Source organism: Branchiostoma floridae, chromosome 7 (assembly GCF_000003815.2).
Source record: "Branchiostoma floridae strain S238N-H82 chromosome 7, Bfl_VNyyK, whole genome shotgun sequence".
Classification (NCBI taxonomy): Eukaryota; Metazoa; Chordata; class Leptocardii; order Amphioxiformes; family Branchiostomatidae; genus Branchiostoma; species Branchiostoma floridae.
The window spans coordinates 4,264,887-4,281,543 of NC_049985.1; the positions used below are offsets into that span (position 1 = coordinate 4,264,887).

General features: G+C 46.7%; 3 protein-coding genes across 3 annotated transcripts in view; all 3 read left to right on the forward strand.

Moving 5' to 3' along the window:
* Positions 1-4,092: 4,092 nt before the first annotated feature.
* Positions 4,093-7,664, forward strand: LOC118419792 (UDP-glucuronosyltransferase 1-5-like). The gene is made up of 4 exons (XM_035826391.1): positions 4,093-5,337; positions 5,552-5,771; positions 6,232-6,451; positions 6,783-7,664. Exons 1-4 carry the CDS (start codon positions 4,486-4,488, stop codon positions 7,063-7,065), a joined length of 1,575 nt encoding a protein of 524 aa, XP_035682284.1. The 5' UTR covers positions 4,093-4,485; the 3' UTR covers positions 7,066-7,664.
* Positions 7,665-9,549: 1,885 nt separating this feature from the next.
* On the forward strand, positions 9,550-13,577 carry LOC118419793 (UDP-glucuronosyltransferase 1-2-like). The gene is made up of 4 exons (XM_035826392.1): positions 9,550-10,582; positions 11,987-12,206; positions 12,666-12,885; positions 13,218-13,577. The coding sequence occupies exons 1-4, from the start codon at positions 9,734-9,736 to the stop codon at positions 13,498-13,500; spliced, it is 1,572 nt and encodes a 523-aa protein (XP_035682285.1). The 5' UTR covers positions 9,550-9,733; the 3' UTR covers positions 13,501-13,577.
* Positions 13,578-15,463: 1,886 nt separating this feature from the next.
* LOC118419794 (UDP-glucuronosyltransferase 1-2-like) overlaps positions 15,464-16,657 on the forward strand; it is a 4,684-nt gene continuing 3,490 nt past the window's right edge. The window contains exon 1 of the mRNA XM_035826394.1: positions 15,464-16,409. Coding sequence (XP_035682287.1) covers positions 15,561-16,409 — 849 coding nt within the window. The 5' untranslated portion in view covers positions 15,464-15,560. The remainder of the gene's footprint in view (positions 16,410-16,657) is intronic.

Consider the following 16,657-nt stretch of genomic DNA (forward strand, 5'->3'; position numbering starts at 1 on the left):
TATCGGAAGTCCTTGACAAAGATAGCAAACCGAAAATCGCCCTAGCCACGCTATATGCGTGTGTGTGTGCCGGGCTCATGTATAACAAGTACCCCGCACCCGTATTCTGGGCAATGTTCGCGTAATGGCACGCCGTGGACCGGTGGAGCGCTGGAGCGATGGGCAATTTGTAAAATAGGACACCGGTTGTTACTCTGTTCTGGCAGCGAAGAGATACGTACACACGTGCAGATGAATCAATGAATGAATAAATAAATGAATTCTTATGAAGGAAAGGTATTTTTGCTACAAAGATTGTTGTTAGTGCACAGGCCAGAGAAGTAACCCCCCCCCCCCCCCCAACCCAGTGGTTGTAGCAAGAAATTATGTCCTGATCGGATACTGTCAACAGCTTAAGCTAATCCGCCAGATGAACCGCAGTATCATCCAGATGTTCACTTGATTAGCCAGTGGTGGAGAAGATTGACCCACTACAACTCGCAACTTACTGACATTTAAACGTCTGCGCTCCAAAATAGAGATTATGTTTTTCAGATTAAAAATTATGACGATCAGGATTACGTTTATCCTTACTGAGGCAAATCATCACTATATTCCTGAATCCCTGAATGATTGAATCGTGCGACTTTCTCACCTATCCTAGCATGGCCTACTTACCGTGGGTTGATATGTCGGAAGTCCAGAAGCAGAAAAACCATCAAGTTGTACACATGTTGAATGCCAGACCTTCGTATAGAGAGATAGGCTTTAATCCCACTAATTTCCAATCCATCAGGGCACTCCACATCCCGCTACAAATGACTCCATCCCAAGGCCTGCCATTTATCATTACCTACTAGGGAATATCATTGCCAATATCCCTGAATAGTACGACTTTTCCAGTTGCTGTTGCATGGCCTACTTACCGTCTTTATATAACGTCTTTGGTCCGAAGTTCAGAAGCAGAGGAATCATCGTGTTGTACACATGTTGAATGTCAGACCTTCATGTAGAGAGATAGGCTTTAATCCTGTTAATTACCAATCCATCAGGGCGCTCCACATCCCGCTACAAATGACTCCATTCCCCAGGCCTACCATTAGAGTAATTGGTTGTTCGTTTGGACTCGTGACGCGCATGTCAGCTAGTAGAACCAGAGTCAGCTGCCGAAAGGCGTAATTAGATCTTTTGGGAGGCTAATTTGGCGGGGACTTCGTTTCATTTCCCCTCACGAAACGACTTCGTGTTCTCTCGGCCGTCTGACTTCATAAGCGACCTCTGCCTGGGATAACTTCGAACCAAATAAACCTTACATAATGTAGGTCGTAGGCCACAGCTCGTACGTTTTAGGGATGTCGGCCGACTAAAAAGAAATTTTGTTCCCCTCTGGCAATAGCTAACAGAACATGGAAATACCGAAAACAGGGGGAAATGTCGCGAAATTCTGTCTGTTTTATCGGAAAACGTCGCAAATGCCGTGACACCGTGAGTATAAAAGCCTTGAGTATAGCTGTTGTAATAGAGCGCTACCACCCTGTGTCACTTTCTGCACTTTCTGATACGGCAATAAATGATTCGTTGGCTAGCGCTGTCTTACGTATACCAGGTTTTGATGCTTCAAACATTTGTATAAAGTTTGAGTTGAAAAGTAAGGCAGCTTTTTTGCGCTCTCTAGATTTGGTCTCTGCAGAGGAGGTTATTCAAACATATTACTCGCCATATATAATTGTTGAACGATTTAGAGTTGGTTTGAAACTTTTTTTTGGAAACAGGTGAAATCATTGATGCGTGCGATGATGTCAACCTTATAATAAAATCAACATGGCCTAACCAATCAGGTTACATTCAGCTGCATTATACTTATATCATCAATTTCTATAGGGGTGGATTTGAGCTTTCATGAAGAAACAAAGGTCTATTGATGAAAGCTCAAATCGGCCTGCAGGCCGCTTTTCATTGAGGTCATGAGGGAAGAGGCAAGGGTTAGGCAAAGTATTACAATCTACATCGTTTAAAGTCCTAATGAGTCTTATAAGTTTATATACACAATTTTACATACATAGTACAAAATGCACAATAGTGAGAGCTGCTACATGATTCTAGTATACCAGCAAGCTTTCCATCGATTGGAAGTACGCCTCCCATATAGTTAGCTCTCAGCATAGAATTGAAATCACGACACAGTAGTGTCGAAAATACATTGAACATGATTTTACTCACCAATATATGTGCGTTTGAGTATCTGTTGTATGCAATACAGCACAAGGCCGCAAGAGGGAGACAGGTGCCTGGTGTCCGTGACTCAAGGGGTCTTGTGAAGGAGAACGCATTTTCTTCACAAAGTGGGAACGACTGCAGAAGGGTGACAGACACTCCAACAGTCCCATCGAATGAGCCATAAGTTGATCATGAGATCTCATTTTTTCACGATGCCTGTCGGCAAAATTCTATTAAAAATGGTACCGTTTTACTCTCTGTCAGGCCCTAGGAGCATCGGCGATAAGTGACGTTCCTTCACTTCAGGTTAACGCCCTATTGGTCGGGGTCTCTTTGTAACACATCTCTGCACGCAAGTTACATGTAGTTTTGGTCTTTCCCGCTTTCTTTTTCGCTTGTCGTGTTGCTACTAGTGTGGCGCTGTTTTGGCATGTCTTTTCACAAGCATTCTAAAGACATGTCCTGTGTACTTAACTCTCCTCTCTGTGATGGTGGTACTAAACAAGGGGTTTTGTAGTGAGCCTTGTTGAGTTGGGAAGGAGACGTGACACGTTTATTCATATAGCGGTTGCACGCGACCTCAACGGATTCTGCAATACATATGATGAGGGCGAAATTGACGCCCGCCCGAAGTTAACACCGCTGTACTAGCCTGCATTGATACCTGGGATTGAAGACAGACCTTTCGAGCTCGCCTCAGTCACGAACTCTTTAACTTTAAGTGCTATTTGGAATGCTATTTAGTCCTGCCACGGCCTGATTACCATTCTCAACTACCCTCGCTTATGGGGTGTTCACGGTTCTAAGCATAGCCTATTTTTTTAGGCCTACCCAGACGACCTCTCAAGTTGAGACCTACACTATAAAATTCCTTAGCGTCCGGTACTAAACTGGACAGGCAGGCATGACTCTCAGCACCGTAGAGACACCGAGGATCCCCCGATGGTGGGATTGTCCAATATCGCCCAAATGCCACCCCCCCCCCCTCCACCGCCTTTTACGACTGTAAGGTTTCGAATGTGTTAAGACATGCAAGGCGTCATTTGTATGTGTGTAGATAAGTCTAAAAGGTCAACAGAAGTATATAAATGATATTACCTGTGCTCACGTGCGTCCTACTGTCCTACAGATGCCCAGATTATGTGCTGAAAGCTAACAACAAACGGGACAGTAGTCCACGGAACTATTGCTTGTCATGGTTTGGTCACAATCGCAAGAGTCCAGCCATGGCGAACGTAGTCCGTCTAGAGCCGTGTCAGACATCGAAGGCCAGGGACACCGACTGTCGTGGTTAACATCACATTTTCCTGCACGTTGTAGTTCCGGGGCGTTTTTCTTTAGAAATTGTGTTCTAAAATCAATCGGGGGACACGCATGCATGAGTGCTTTATAATAGAGACCAAGTCAAACACAAGGGGTAGCGCAGGACCCAATTCAAATAGTAAAGAAAAAAAAGGAACCCTGTGTGGCCTTAATTGCAATTGTGACCAAGGCCAGCAGGTGAGTCCATACCCGGGGTACTTCACACAATACCAGCCATTGAAGACTAGCCCTCTTCAGGCATTATTCTTTATTTCACATTCAAATAGAAGGCGTGGGGGTATGTCCAAGGAACGGCCCACTTAGACTAGGGAGTTCCAGTATATAATACCGAATTCGAAGTTGTGTAAGTCTGTTATCCTCAAACAACAACTGGATAGCCTTTCATACATACGTACATCCGCCAATCACTGGAGAGAGTGGACAAATTTCGGCAATCAGAAGTCCTTGAAGTAAGAGCTGGAAGGTATTGTGTCTACAGCTATATTTGCTATACATATAGTGGCTAGTGTGTTAAATTCAAGTTAATGTGAGGATTGTTTAATTTTTCTTTTCTGTACACTAGGATAAGCCAGTGCCGAACACGCGTTAAGGGCGTAAGAGACATGAATATAATTCATATCTATGTCATTCTTATTGATAATGTGCAAGTGTTTGTTCTCAAAACTATTCACCCTATGAAACCAGTAATTCCAGAGTATTACGCTAGGAGGCACGACCACCTGTGCATTTTGGATTGCCGAGTGTTACGACCTGTCGTGAACCCGTCTATCCACATACCTCTATAAAGTTTGACCACGTAGTAGCAGCGGCATTTGATGCGTTGTCTGATACAATTAAACATGATACCATGGACTGCATGGTGCCGTCTGTTTAGTCACGCACGGATACCCTTTTTGAGGCCTAGGCGGGTTGTCAAATTCAGGCACTGTCGTTGTGTATGTGTAAAAGTGTAAAGTGCAGCTAGCCATGATGTTTTTCACTCCGTTTATTTCAGTGACTGTAACGTCGCTGTTTCTCCTATCCTATCAGTTTGTTATTGGAGAGAAAGTCCTTTTAGTACCCGTACCATTTGCAGACAGCCACTGGCTAGCCCAATCCAATTTAGGACGTGCCTTGGTGAACAGAGGCCATGCTGTTACCGCTGTGATGTCAGAAGACAGTTTGGCGGAGCGACAATCTGCAGAGTTTCTGTTCGAGACCTTCGAGGACCGGGGCACACGCGCAAGGCTGAAGGCACTCGAAGACCGCCTGGTCTCCAATGCTGCAGAGATGTCTCTTGCGGGCGTGATACAAGCGGCGATCATGCTGTCGCAGGAGATGATGAAACACTGTGATTTCCTGTTGGGGGACAGCAACTTGCTACAGCGGCTGAGAGACTCACGCTACGGTGCTGTGGTTACCGACCCGTTCTTCCCGTGCGGAGCCATCCTCGCCGCACATCTCCAGATCCCTCACGTCGCCCACCTCCGGACAAACGCCTACCGCATCGACCTCGCGGCCACGGGAGTCCCCCAACCCCCGGCCTACGTGCCGGACTTCCTGCTACCTTTCACCGACCAAATGACGTTTCTACAAAGGACGCAGAATGCGGTCGTCTCCGCAATGATGTCTCTGTTGTCCCATTGGATCCTAAGCAGCAACTTCGACGGTTTAGCTCGTAAGTTTCTAGGCGAGGACGAGACCCTTCTAAGCGCCATGTCGCGCGCCGACTTGTGGCTGTATCAGACAGACAACGTCTTGGATTTTCCCACGCCCTCCATGCCCAACATGATCCAGGTCGGCGGGTTGAACGTCCGGGAGGTCGTCCCCCTTGCTGCAGTGAGTATAGTCTCTACGTACCAGACTCCATAATTGATGGCAAATTAAGAAATAAAAGTTAAAGGAGATAAATATCAGAAGTTAATGTCAAAGTTGAATTAAGGAATACGGCAGCGAAAATCCATTATGCTTTTCATAATTATTGATTGACATTATCTTCTATTGAGGTTAATACCATTATCAGTAGTTTGAACAGTACAATTCATTATTCCAGGACCTGGAAACGTTTGTCCAGAGCTCTGGAGAGGATGGCGTGGTGGTGGTCAGCTTTGGATCGATCGTCAAGACGATGCCCACAGACAGAGCAGAGGTGTGGGCAGCAGCCCTGGCGAGGCTCCGACAGAAGGTGGTGTGGCGGTACACGGGAGAGAAGCCGGCCGGGCTGGGCACCAACACCAAGCTGATGGGCTGGCTTCCTCAGAACGATCTGCTGGGTGCGTGGGCAAAACAATAAGCTCGCTCACCAGTCCTAGTGCGCATGTGTAGTGACATGGATTGTGGGTAATGTGTCAAAGGTTATGGCCCCTGAGACATAACCAAAATACTTCTGGACATTGTTATGCAAATCGAACGCGAGACAGTAGAAAAAGTAACGCTTACTACTCTTACCAAGCAGAGGTTAGGCTTCGGCTGTTTTAGATTTTTAGGCGTTTTCATCAGGCTGTCTATTTTGTACTCCTTTCTTGATGTCTCGCGGGCGCGAGTCAGGACCCAATGACATACTACCCAGAATCCCTGTCGCTGCCCATGCGTCCTCGGAATGGTGGTCGACATTATTTGCTTGTTTGTTTTATTAAGTTCGTATTTTTTCGTGAGCCTTATGTGTTTTCAATTGGTTTAGTGTGGGCTCTATTGTGCAGTCGTGTTGCTCCAACTCGTGGCATTTTGTTACAGGCCATCCCAAGACCAGAGCCTTCGTCACCCACGCGGGCTACAACGGCGTGAGCGAAGCCCTGCACCACGGCGTGCCGATGGTTTGCGTGCCGTTTTTCGGGGACCAGCCTTCTAACGCCGCCCGGGTGGTGGCCAGGGGACTAGGGGTGAAGGTGGAGTTCAGCACGGTCACTGCGGACGAGTTGTACCAGGCCATTCTACATGTTCTTACCAACAACAGGTGAGCTTCACATATATTGTCTTTCGGACGAATGTTACACAAAATTCGTGACAGGTAGCGCGTAAAAAAATCACGCATATATATAGAATGATGAAGTGAATATTTCTGTCAAAAGTTTACCTATAGTGTAGTAGGTGTGAATTCTTAGAACTCTTTCGATCGATGTGTGTCTGAAACGCAAAATACAAAATTTACTCATCAAGTAATCCGGATAGATTTTGACCAACCTTATCCAGTTGATTGAGATACTTTCATTATGTGACTGCATGAATGTTCCCTGTGTCAAGTAAAATGCATTTATTACTGTTAACGTTTCTACCTTGTTTCAAAGCTACCAAGAGACGGCAGCCCGCCTGTCCCACCTGCACCGTGACCAGCCCCAGTCACCCATGGAGCGGGCCGTCTGGTGGATAGAACACGTCATCAAACATGGCGGACTACCCCATCTCCGCGCACGCGCCGTGGAGCTGCCGTGGTACCAGTACCACCTGCTGGACGTGGCCGCGTTCTTGCTGGCCGTCTGTGCAGCTGTGCTAGGTACCGTGTGGTACAGCTGTGCGTTCTTCTGTAGGAAGTGTTGCCGCAAAAGTTCTGACAAAGTCAAACGGCAATAGGTGAATGTGATGTAGTTACAGATTCGCCATAGTAAAAACTATTTTAATCCGTCTGCATCGATGGGTTCCACCGTCTTGGGACATTTTGATGTTGACGCCTGCTCTTCAGCATCTTATTGGTCAATCGACATGTACACTTATAACGATGCAGTACTATCATGAACTCACGTGTCGGCGCCTCTGTACTGCCGAGTTGCTAGATACTAAAGGCACAATCATGAAATTCTGGCACAACGCTACAAAAACTCATATTAATTCTGTCTAATTGCTACGAAAAATTACTGTTAAAGCGGTCTTCAACATTCTCTTTCTCCGACTGCAACTACAAGCAACAACAAGTACTGTGAATAATGTATAAGATGTGAAACTGACGAAAGGTAATGGATGATATCTGAAACGTCCGTCCGTTTCCAAAGTAAATTCCGGTGGCTTGAGTAACTTCTTTTGGGGGTGATGTCCTAACATGCATACGTCTTGTGCGTGCGTGTGAGAGGGGTAGCTTTCCATCAATATGTTTTATCCGTATGGGGATAATCATTCATAGTTAGGCCATGTTGATTTGATTATATGGATGACATCCGCGCTCGCACCAATTTTTTGCCGTTCCTCCCCCCCCCCCCAAAAAAAGTTTTGACCACACAATAAATTGTGCAAAGCAGCTGTAAAATGAGCACAAATATTCCGTAGATTGAAAAAAAAAGTATCAGATAACTAATCATAGTCTAATGCCATAGAATGCCAAAATAAATCTAAAGTCAAAGAATAAGATGTGAAAGGACAGAAACAAAAAAATCTACTGTTGGTAGGGGGAGGTACCAGTACAGAAAATTCAGGTCCAGTTCAGGTCCAGAGGATCATTTTCAGGTCCGGATCTGAACCTGGACCTGATTGTCTGTGGAAACTTGAAAACTGGCAATACTCAAAACAATGGTAATTGGTCAATTTTGCTACAAAGGAATCTGTTTGGTGGATTATTGGACTCCCACTGGCATTTAAAAATCCCAAAAACACACGTGAATAATAGTTTCTCATTATAAACATTATCTAGCTGTTGCTAAATGCTACACAAACACTGGTAAAGTACCAGTCTTAAGAAACACGGGTAAATGCATCAGTTCCTAAATACTAGAAAAAACAGTCATGTTGGAGGTGAAGATATCCCTTGGCCAGGTGCATATACCAAAATGTGCGTTATTCTAATTAATGCCTAATATTTGCATAATTAATGAAGACATTACATAGTTCTTTTGTGGTCACTTCATGGTAGAGACTTCATATAGGAGACATATAGGTTGCTTGAGGACAGGTGAATACAATGAAATACATCTTATGTCAAGACTCAGGTATATGCAATAATGGGAATACAAGGGACCCAACCCTCCTCGTCTGAAACAAGTTCAACTATCTTATTACCATGTATACATGTAATTACGTTAATATTGATACTTTGAATGGAGTTATGTATCAAACTCGTGTACTTATATCATTCTGAAACTGCATTTTGTGATTTATACCAATCAACTTCTAAAATGTCATGTAAACCCGTTTTTTTTGGGGGGGGGGCGAAATCGCTAAAGGGGGCGAGGTAGCGGGGCGAGATCACTAGCCGGGGAGGGCGAGATCGCTAGTGATTTCGCCCCGGGGGGGGGGGGAGCAGATCGCTAGTGATCGCTGTCACACCGGTACCGGTACTCACCCCTAGGCGTGGGGGTATATCCAAGGAACGGCCCACTTGCACTGGGGAGTTCCAGCATATATCACAGAAGTTGGGTATGTCTGTTATCCCTAAACAGCAACTGGACAGCCTTTCATACATACGTACATCCACCAATCACTGAAGAGAGTGGACAAATTTCGATTAATGAATTGCATGATACCGGGCTAGTGTACTAAATTTTAGCTACCCTGAGAATTATTTAGCTTGTCTTTTCTGCACGCTAGGATGAGCTTTTCTCCAAGCAGAGGTTATGTCGTGGAGATAAATGAATTGCAAGGTAGCGGGTCTCCGGGCATGCTCGCTGTACAGCGGCTAGTGCGCTTAATTCCAATGAGCTGCAGAATAGCTACTCTGAGGATTGTTTAGGTTGCGTTTTCTGTACATTAGATAAGCTACTGCTTTACAAGAGCTGAGTGGATGAGAGATACGAATGCAAGTCATATTCGTGTCATTTTTATTGATAGTGTGCAAGTGTTTGTACTCATAGCATATCTATTCACCTACCAAATGAAACGTGCAACTCCAGAGTATTACGCTAGGAGGCACGGCCTCCTGTGCATTGCCGGTGCCCGTTGTGTTTCCACTTGCAGTGGCATTATGTACATTGTGTGACACTGGCAACGCAAATCTGATACTGTAAATGCAGAAATGTTCGCGGTGGATTAATGTTCGCGGTTTTCGCGCTGACCACTTTACCGCGAACTTTAGACCACCGCGAACATTTTTCTATTACGGTATTAGACTGCAGTCTATGGCGTTACCGCGAACTTAAATCCACCGCGAAAAGTCCCTTTTCCCGCTACGGCGAAATTAAATCCCCGTGAACTTAGATACATTTACAGTACCATGGACTGCATAGCACTACTGTTTGTTTAGTAACGCACGAATACCCTTGGCGGAGTGTCAGGCCCTGCCACTGTAGTTGTGTGTATAATAGTGTGAAGCGCAGCCATGAAGTTTTTCACTCCGTTTCTTTCAGTGACTGTAACGTCGCTGTTTCTCCAATCCTGCCAGCCTGCCGTTGGAAAAAAGGTCCTTTTGGTACCCGTGCCGTTTGCAGAGAGCCATTGGATGGCCCAGGCCAGCCTAGGACGTGCCTTGGTGAACAGAGGCCATGTTGTGACCGCTCTGATGTCAGCAGATAGTTTGGCGGAGCGACGGTCTGCAGAGTTTCTGTTTGAGACCTTCGATGACCATGGCACCCGCGCAAGGCTGAAGGCGCTCGAAAGTCAGGTCTCCAATGCTGCAGAGATGTCTCTTGTGGGGGTGATACAAGCGGTGAGCATGCTGCCGCTGGAGATGGCGAAACACTGCGATTTTTTGTTTGGGGACGGTGAACTGTTGCAGCGACTGAGAGAATCACGCTACGGTGCCGTGGTCACCGACCCTTTCTTTCCTTGCGGAGCCATCCTCGCGGCGCACCTCCGGGTCCCTCATGTCGTCCACCTGCGGTCGAACCCCTACCGCATCGACCTCGCGGCCACAGGAGTCCCCCAACCCCCGGCCTACGTGCCAGACTCGCTGCTGCCTTTCACCGACCATATGACATTTCTACAAAGGACGCAGAACGTTGTCGTCTCCGCCCTTGTGTCTCTGTTGTCCCAATGGATTCTAGGCAGCAACTTCGACGGTTTAGCCCGTAAGTTTGTAGGCGAGGACGAGACCCTTCTAAGCGCCATGTCGCGCGCCGACTTGTGGCTGTATCAAACAGACAACGTCTTGGATTTTCCCGCGCCCTCCATGCCCAACATGATCCAGGTCGGCGGGTTGAACGTCCGGGAGGTCGTCCCCCTTGCTGCAGTGAGTACACATACCTACGTGACTCCGGCCTCGTCGGATAGTAATCGCCTAAGCATTTGCACGAACCCTATGGAATTCGTACGAATATTATGTGATACACACGAATCACTATGCGAAAACGCACGAATATTATGAAATTCGCACGAATCACTATGCAAAAACGCACGAATATTATGAAATTCGCACGAATCACTATGTAATTCACACGAACATTATGAGATTTGCACGATCCTTATGCGAAATTGCGCAACCACTGCTGGGGTCACGTGACAGACGGAGCGGGATTTTGAAGATGGCGGCTTCGACCGGCGGCGACGGAAAATACGATGTTCACACGGCGAAATGAAGCAAAACAGTAGCTCACAGGCTATCAAATACATCTTTGCGACGGTAAATGTCCATTCCATGCCTTGAAATATAAATATCACGGGTAGAAAAGCTCAAAATCATGCCTCCTCCCGGCCGCCGTTTTTGCATAAGGATCGTGCAAATCTCATAAGGTTCGTGTGAATCACATAGTGATTCGTGCGAATTTCATAATATTCGTGCGTTTTTGCATACTGATTCGTGCGAATTTCATAATATTCGTGCGTTTTCGCATAGTGATTCGTGTGTATCACATAATATTCGTACGAATTTTTATAGGGTTCGTGCAAATGCTTAGGCACCCCTGGTAATAGATAGGGGACTTTAAATTTGACCATGTTTTTTAGTCTTTTTTAAGACTTGATCAACAAGGTTTTATGACAAACTATAATGGCTTCTTATCTTAACAATGAATACTTGGAATGTGTCATTTATGACATCAACAAGTTATGCTGAATTATGCTGAATTATGCTGATTAGCTGAATTATGCAAATGTGTATAAAGCCGCATCACACAGGCTTCGGAGTTTTATCACATAGGCTTCCATCGAATGATTCGCCACACCAGTGCGGCGCGGTCGAAAATTCGAATACCTGAATCACCCTCCGGCATTCGGGCGATCCGACCCGCGGTCGGGCTGATACCTCGGGTGATAAAGAATACACCGTGTTGTTATTTTATTTATGTCATAACCAACTGAGAAAAAACATGTTTTGATGCAAAATGCGCCAGAAGTTGAACAAATTTGGTGCCCTAGAACAAAAAGTGTTGCAACAGCAATGTTCCAACGTCCGAATCAGTTATTCGAATTGTCAACCGTGCCACACTCGGCCCGCCGCTCGAAATGGTTCGATTTACTCGAAGAAAGCCTGTGTGATACGCCTTTCGAACCTGTGCGATACGGAAGTTATGGCCCGGTCCGGAACACCCGTATCGAACGTTTTCGCGTCACAGGCCTAGGTATGACATATTAAAGAAATACGTACACCGTGTTGTATTGTATATTTATCAAAAGTTTGAACTGCACAATATTTTAGGACCTGGAAACGTTTGTCCAGAGCTCTGGAGAGGATGGCGTGGTGGTGGTCAGCTTTGGATCGATCGTCAAGACGATGCCCACGGAAAGAGCTGAGGTGTGGGCAGCAGCCCTGGCGAGGCTCCGACAGAAGGTGGTGTGGCGGTACACGGGAGAGAAGCCGGCCGGGCTGGGCACCAACACCAAGCTGATGGCCTGGCTGCCGCAGAATGATCTGCTGGGTGCGTGGGCAAAACAATAAGCTCAATCACCAGTCCTAGTGCGCATGTGTAGCGACATGGATTGTGGGTAATGTGTCAAAGGTTACGGTCCCTGAGACATATCCAAAACACTTCTGGACCTTGTTATACAAATCGAACGCGAGACAATAAAAAAGTAATGCTTACTACTCTTACCAAGCAGAGGTTATGATTAGGCTCTGGTGCTTGTTTTGACGTTTTAGGCGTTTTTATCGCGCTTTCTATTCTTGATGTCTGGCGGCCGCGAGTCAGGGCCCATTGACATACTACCCAGAATCCCTGTCGCTGCCCATGCGTCCTCGGAATGGTGGTCGACATTATTTGCTTGTTTGTTTTATCAAGACCTCGTATTTTTTCGTGCGCCTTATGTGTTTTCAATTTGGTTTAGTGTGGGCTCTATTGTGCAGTCGTGTTGCTCCAACTCGCGGCGTTTTGTTACAGGTCACCCCAAGACCCGAGCCTTCGTCACCCACGCGGGCTACAACGGCGTGAGCGAAGCCCTGCACCACGGCGTGCCGATGGTTTGCGTGCCGTTTTTCGGGGACCAGCCTTCTAACGCCGCCCGGGTGGTGGCCAGGGGACTGGGGGTGAAGGTGGAGTTCAGCACGGTCACTGCGGACGAGTTGTACCAGGCCATTCTACATGTTCTTACCAACAACAGGTGAGCTTCACATATATTGTCTTTCGGACGAATGTTACACAAAATTCGTGACAGGTAGCGCGTAACAAAAATCACGCATATATATAGAATGATGAAGTGAATATTTCTGTCAAAAGTTTACCTATAGTGTAGTAGGTGTGAATTCTTAGAACTCTTTTGATCGATGTGTGTCTGAAACGCAAAATACAAAATTTACTCATCAAGTAATCCGGATAGATTTTGACCAACCTTATCCAGTTGATTGAGATACTTTCATTATGTGACTGCATGAATGTTCCCTGTGTCAAGTAAAATGCATTTATTACTGTTAACGTTTCTACCTTGTTTCAAAGCTACCAAGAGACGGCAGCCCGCCTGTCCCACCTGCACCGTGACCAGCCCCAGTCACCCATGGAGCGGGCCGTCTGGTGGATAGAACACGTCATCAAACATGGCGGACTACCCCATCTCCGCGCACGCGCCGTGGAGCTGCCGTGGTACCAGTACCACCTGCTAGACGTGGCCGCGTTCCTGCTGGCCGTCGGTACAGCTGTTCTGAGTACCGTGTGGTACAGCTGTTCGTTACTCTGTAGGATGTGTTGCCGCAAAAGTTCTGACAAACTCAAACGGCAATAGGCGAAAATGACGTAGTTACAGATTCGCCATAGTGAAAACTGTTTTAATCCGTCTGCATCGATGGGTTCCACCGTCTTGGGATACTGTAAATGCAGAAATGTTCGCGGTGGATTAATGTTCGCGGTTTTCGCGGTGACCACTTCACCGCGAATTTAAAACCACCGCGAACATTTTTCTACTATGATATTAGATTGCAGTCAATGGTGTTACCGCGAACTTAAATCCACCGCGAAAAGTCCTTTTTCCCGCTACCGCGAAATTAAATCCCCGCGAACTTAAAAACATTTACAGTATTCTGATGTTGACGCCTGCTCTTCAGCAAATTCTTATTGGTCAATCGACATTTATAACTCTGCAGTAATATCATGAACTCACTTGCCGGCGCTTCTGTACCGCCGTACGTTGCTAGATACGAAAGGCACAATCCTGAAATTCTGGCACAACGCTACCCATATTGATTCTGCCTAATTTCTACGAAAAATTACTAAAACAATTTAAATACAACACAAGCACTGTGAATAATGTATAAGATGTGAAACTGACAAAGATAATGGGTGCTATCTGAAACGTCTATCCGTTTCCAAAATGAATTCCGGTGGCTTGAGTAACTTCTTTTGGGGGTAATGTCCGAACATGCATACGTTTTGTGCGTGCGTTTGTGTGAGAGGGGTACCTTGCCATCAATATGTTTTAACAGTATGGGGATAATCATTCATAGTTATCGGGAATATGATAATCCAGGTGTACGCATATGCGATTGCGAGGAACACGACGTCTGTACCATGAGCCTACTTTTGTACACTTATCAGGGATAGTTCTTTTAATAAGCATATACCAAACTACAACTTTAACAAAAGAGCGTGACAATTTTTCAACTCGAGGGAGAGGCATGTTTTAGTATAGAGTAAGCTACACATGGCATGGTAGCTCAGTCTAGCAACCCCGGCTATCAGCCTCAGCCTGGCAACCCCACAGGACAAATGCGTAGGTAAAGAGAAAGAATGGAACAAGGGAAAAACATTTGAAGCAGTTACATGTCTTTATTTTCGTTGAAATATGTTGTTCCTCGGAGCATTACAGTGAATAAGCAAGTGTCCATCAGAATCATTTCTGGGCTACTAAAATAGCTTTTAGTAAGGGCACAATTTTCCAGATGAGCCATAGATATAGTCTTGTTTAATTCAACCCTTTATTCTACTTTGCTCTCTGTAAGTAAAGAGGTAGGATCACAACAGTAGTTTACAATAGTTAGTTTTCTGCCTTTAAAGATATTCTCGTTGACAATCTCATGATGATGATCAGCTGATGGAATCTATCCATTGTTGACACTTGGTGTGCACGTCTAGCCTGCGCCTAGGTAAGATCGCATTGTCCTTACTGTTTTACTGTCTTCAAGATCAATCTGAAGCTTCTTTAAGACGTATTCCCGGCGGTGTCCAACATCTTGCGAAGACATGGTGGGAGACCCTGACCTGCCGTGTACTTCCAGTGTGGTGGAGCCAGCGGTGCTGCACAACTGGAGTCGGTTAGGGTCCAGGATGTGGTCCACTCTCCTCAGCAGCACCCTGGTGTTCTCTCTGCGCATCATGGCGGAAGTCTCCCTGTCACCCCAGTGCAGAGGGTCGCACAGATCCTCCGTCAGACCCTCCATGTCCGGGATAGAGCTGATGTTGAGCGGCCGCTGCTGCCCGGGTCTGTTCGTCAGGGTTACGAACCCGTTGTTACACGTGAACTGCGTGTAACCTATCAGTGTGCAAGTGTTCGTACTCATAGCATATCTATTCACCTACCAAATGAAACGTGCAACTCCAGAGTATTACGCTAGGAGGCACGGCCTCCTGTGCATTGCCGGTGCCCGTTGTGTTAGGACTGGGTATATGTGTACCCGACTTTCCACTTGCAGTGGCATTATGTACATTGTGTGACACTGGCAACGCAAATCTGATACTAGTACCATGGACTGCATAGCACTACTGTTTGTTTAGTAACGCACGAATACCCTTGGCGGAGTGTCAGGCCCTGCCACTGTAGTTGTGTGTATAATAGTGTGAAGCGCAGCCATGAAGTTTTTCACTCCGTTTCTTTCAGTGACTGTAACGTCGCTGTTTCTCCAATCCTGCCAGCCTGCCGTTGGAAAAAAGGTCCTTTTGGTACCCGTGCCGTTTGCAGAGAGCCATTGGATGGCCCAGGCCAGCCTAGGACGTGCCTTGGTGAACAGAGGCCATGTTGTGACCGCTCTGATGTCAGAAGATAGTTTGGCGGAGCGACGGTCTGCAGAGTTTCTGTTTGAGACCTTCGATGACCATGGCACCCGCGCAAGGCTGAAGGCGCTCGAAAGTCAGGTCTCCAATGCTGCAGAGATGTCTCTTGTGGGGGTGATACAGGCGGTGAGCATGCTGCCGCTGGAGATGGCGAAACACTGCGATTTTTTGTTTGGGGACGGTGAACTGTTGCAGCGACTGAGAGAATCACGCTACGGTGCCGTGGTCACCGACCCTTTCTTTCCTTGCGGGGCCATCCTCGCGGCTCACCTCCGGGTCCCTCATGTCGTCCACCTGCGGTCGAACCCCTACCGCATCGACCTCGCGGCCACAGGAGTCCCCCAACCCCCGGCCTACGTGCCAGACTCGCTGCTGCCTTTCACCGACCATATGACGTTTCTACAAAGGACGCAGAACGTTGTCGTCTCCTCCCTTGTGTCTCTGTTGTCCCAATGGATTCTAGGCAGCAACTTCGACGGTTTAGTCCGTAAGTTTGTAGGCGAGGACGAGACCCTTCTAAGCGCCATCTCGCGCGCCGACTTGTGGCTGTATCAAACAGACAACGTCTTGGATTTTCCCGCTCCCTCCATGCCCAACATGATCCAGGTCGGCGGGTTGAACGTCCGGGAGGTCGTCCCCCTTGCTGCAGTGAGTACACATACCTACGTGACTCCGGCCTCGTCGGATAGTAATCGCCTAAGCATTTGCACGAACCCTATGGAATTCGTACGAATATTATGTGATACACACGAATCACTATGCGAAAACGCACGAATATTATGAAATTCGCACGAATCACTATGCAAAAACGCACGAATATTATGAATTCGCACGAATCACTATGTGATTCACACGAACCTTATGAGATTTGCACGATCCTTATGCGAAATTGCGCC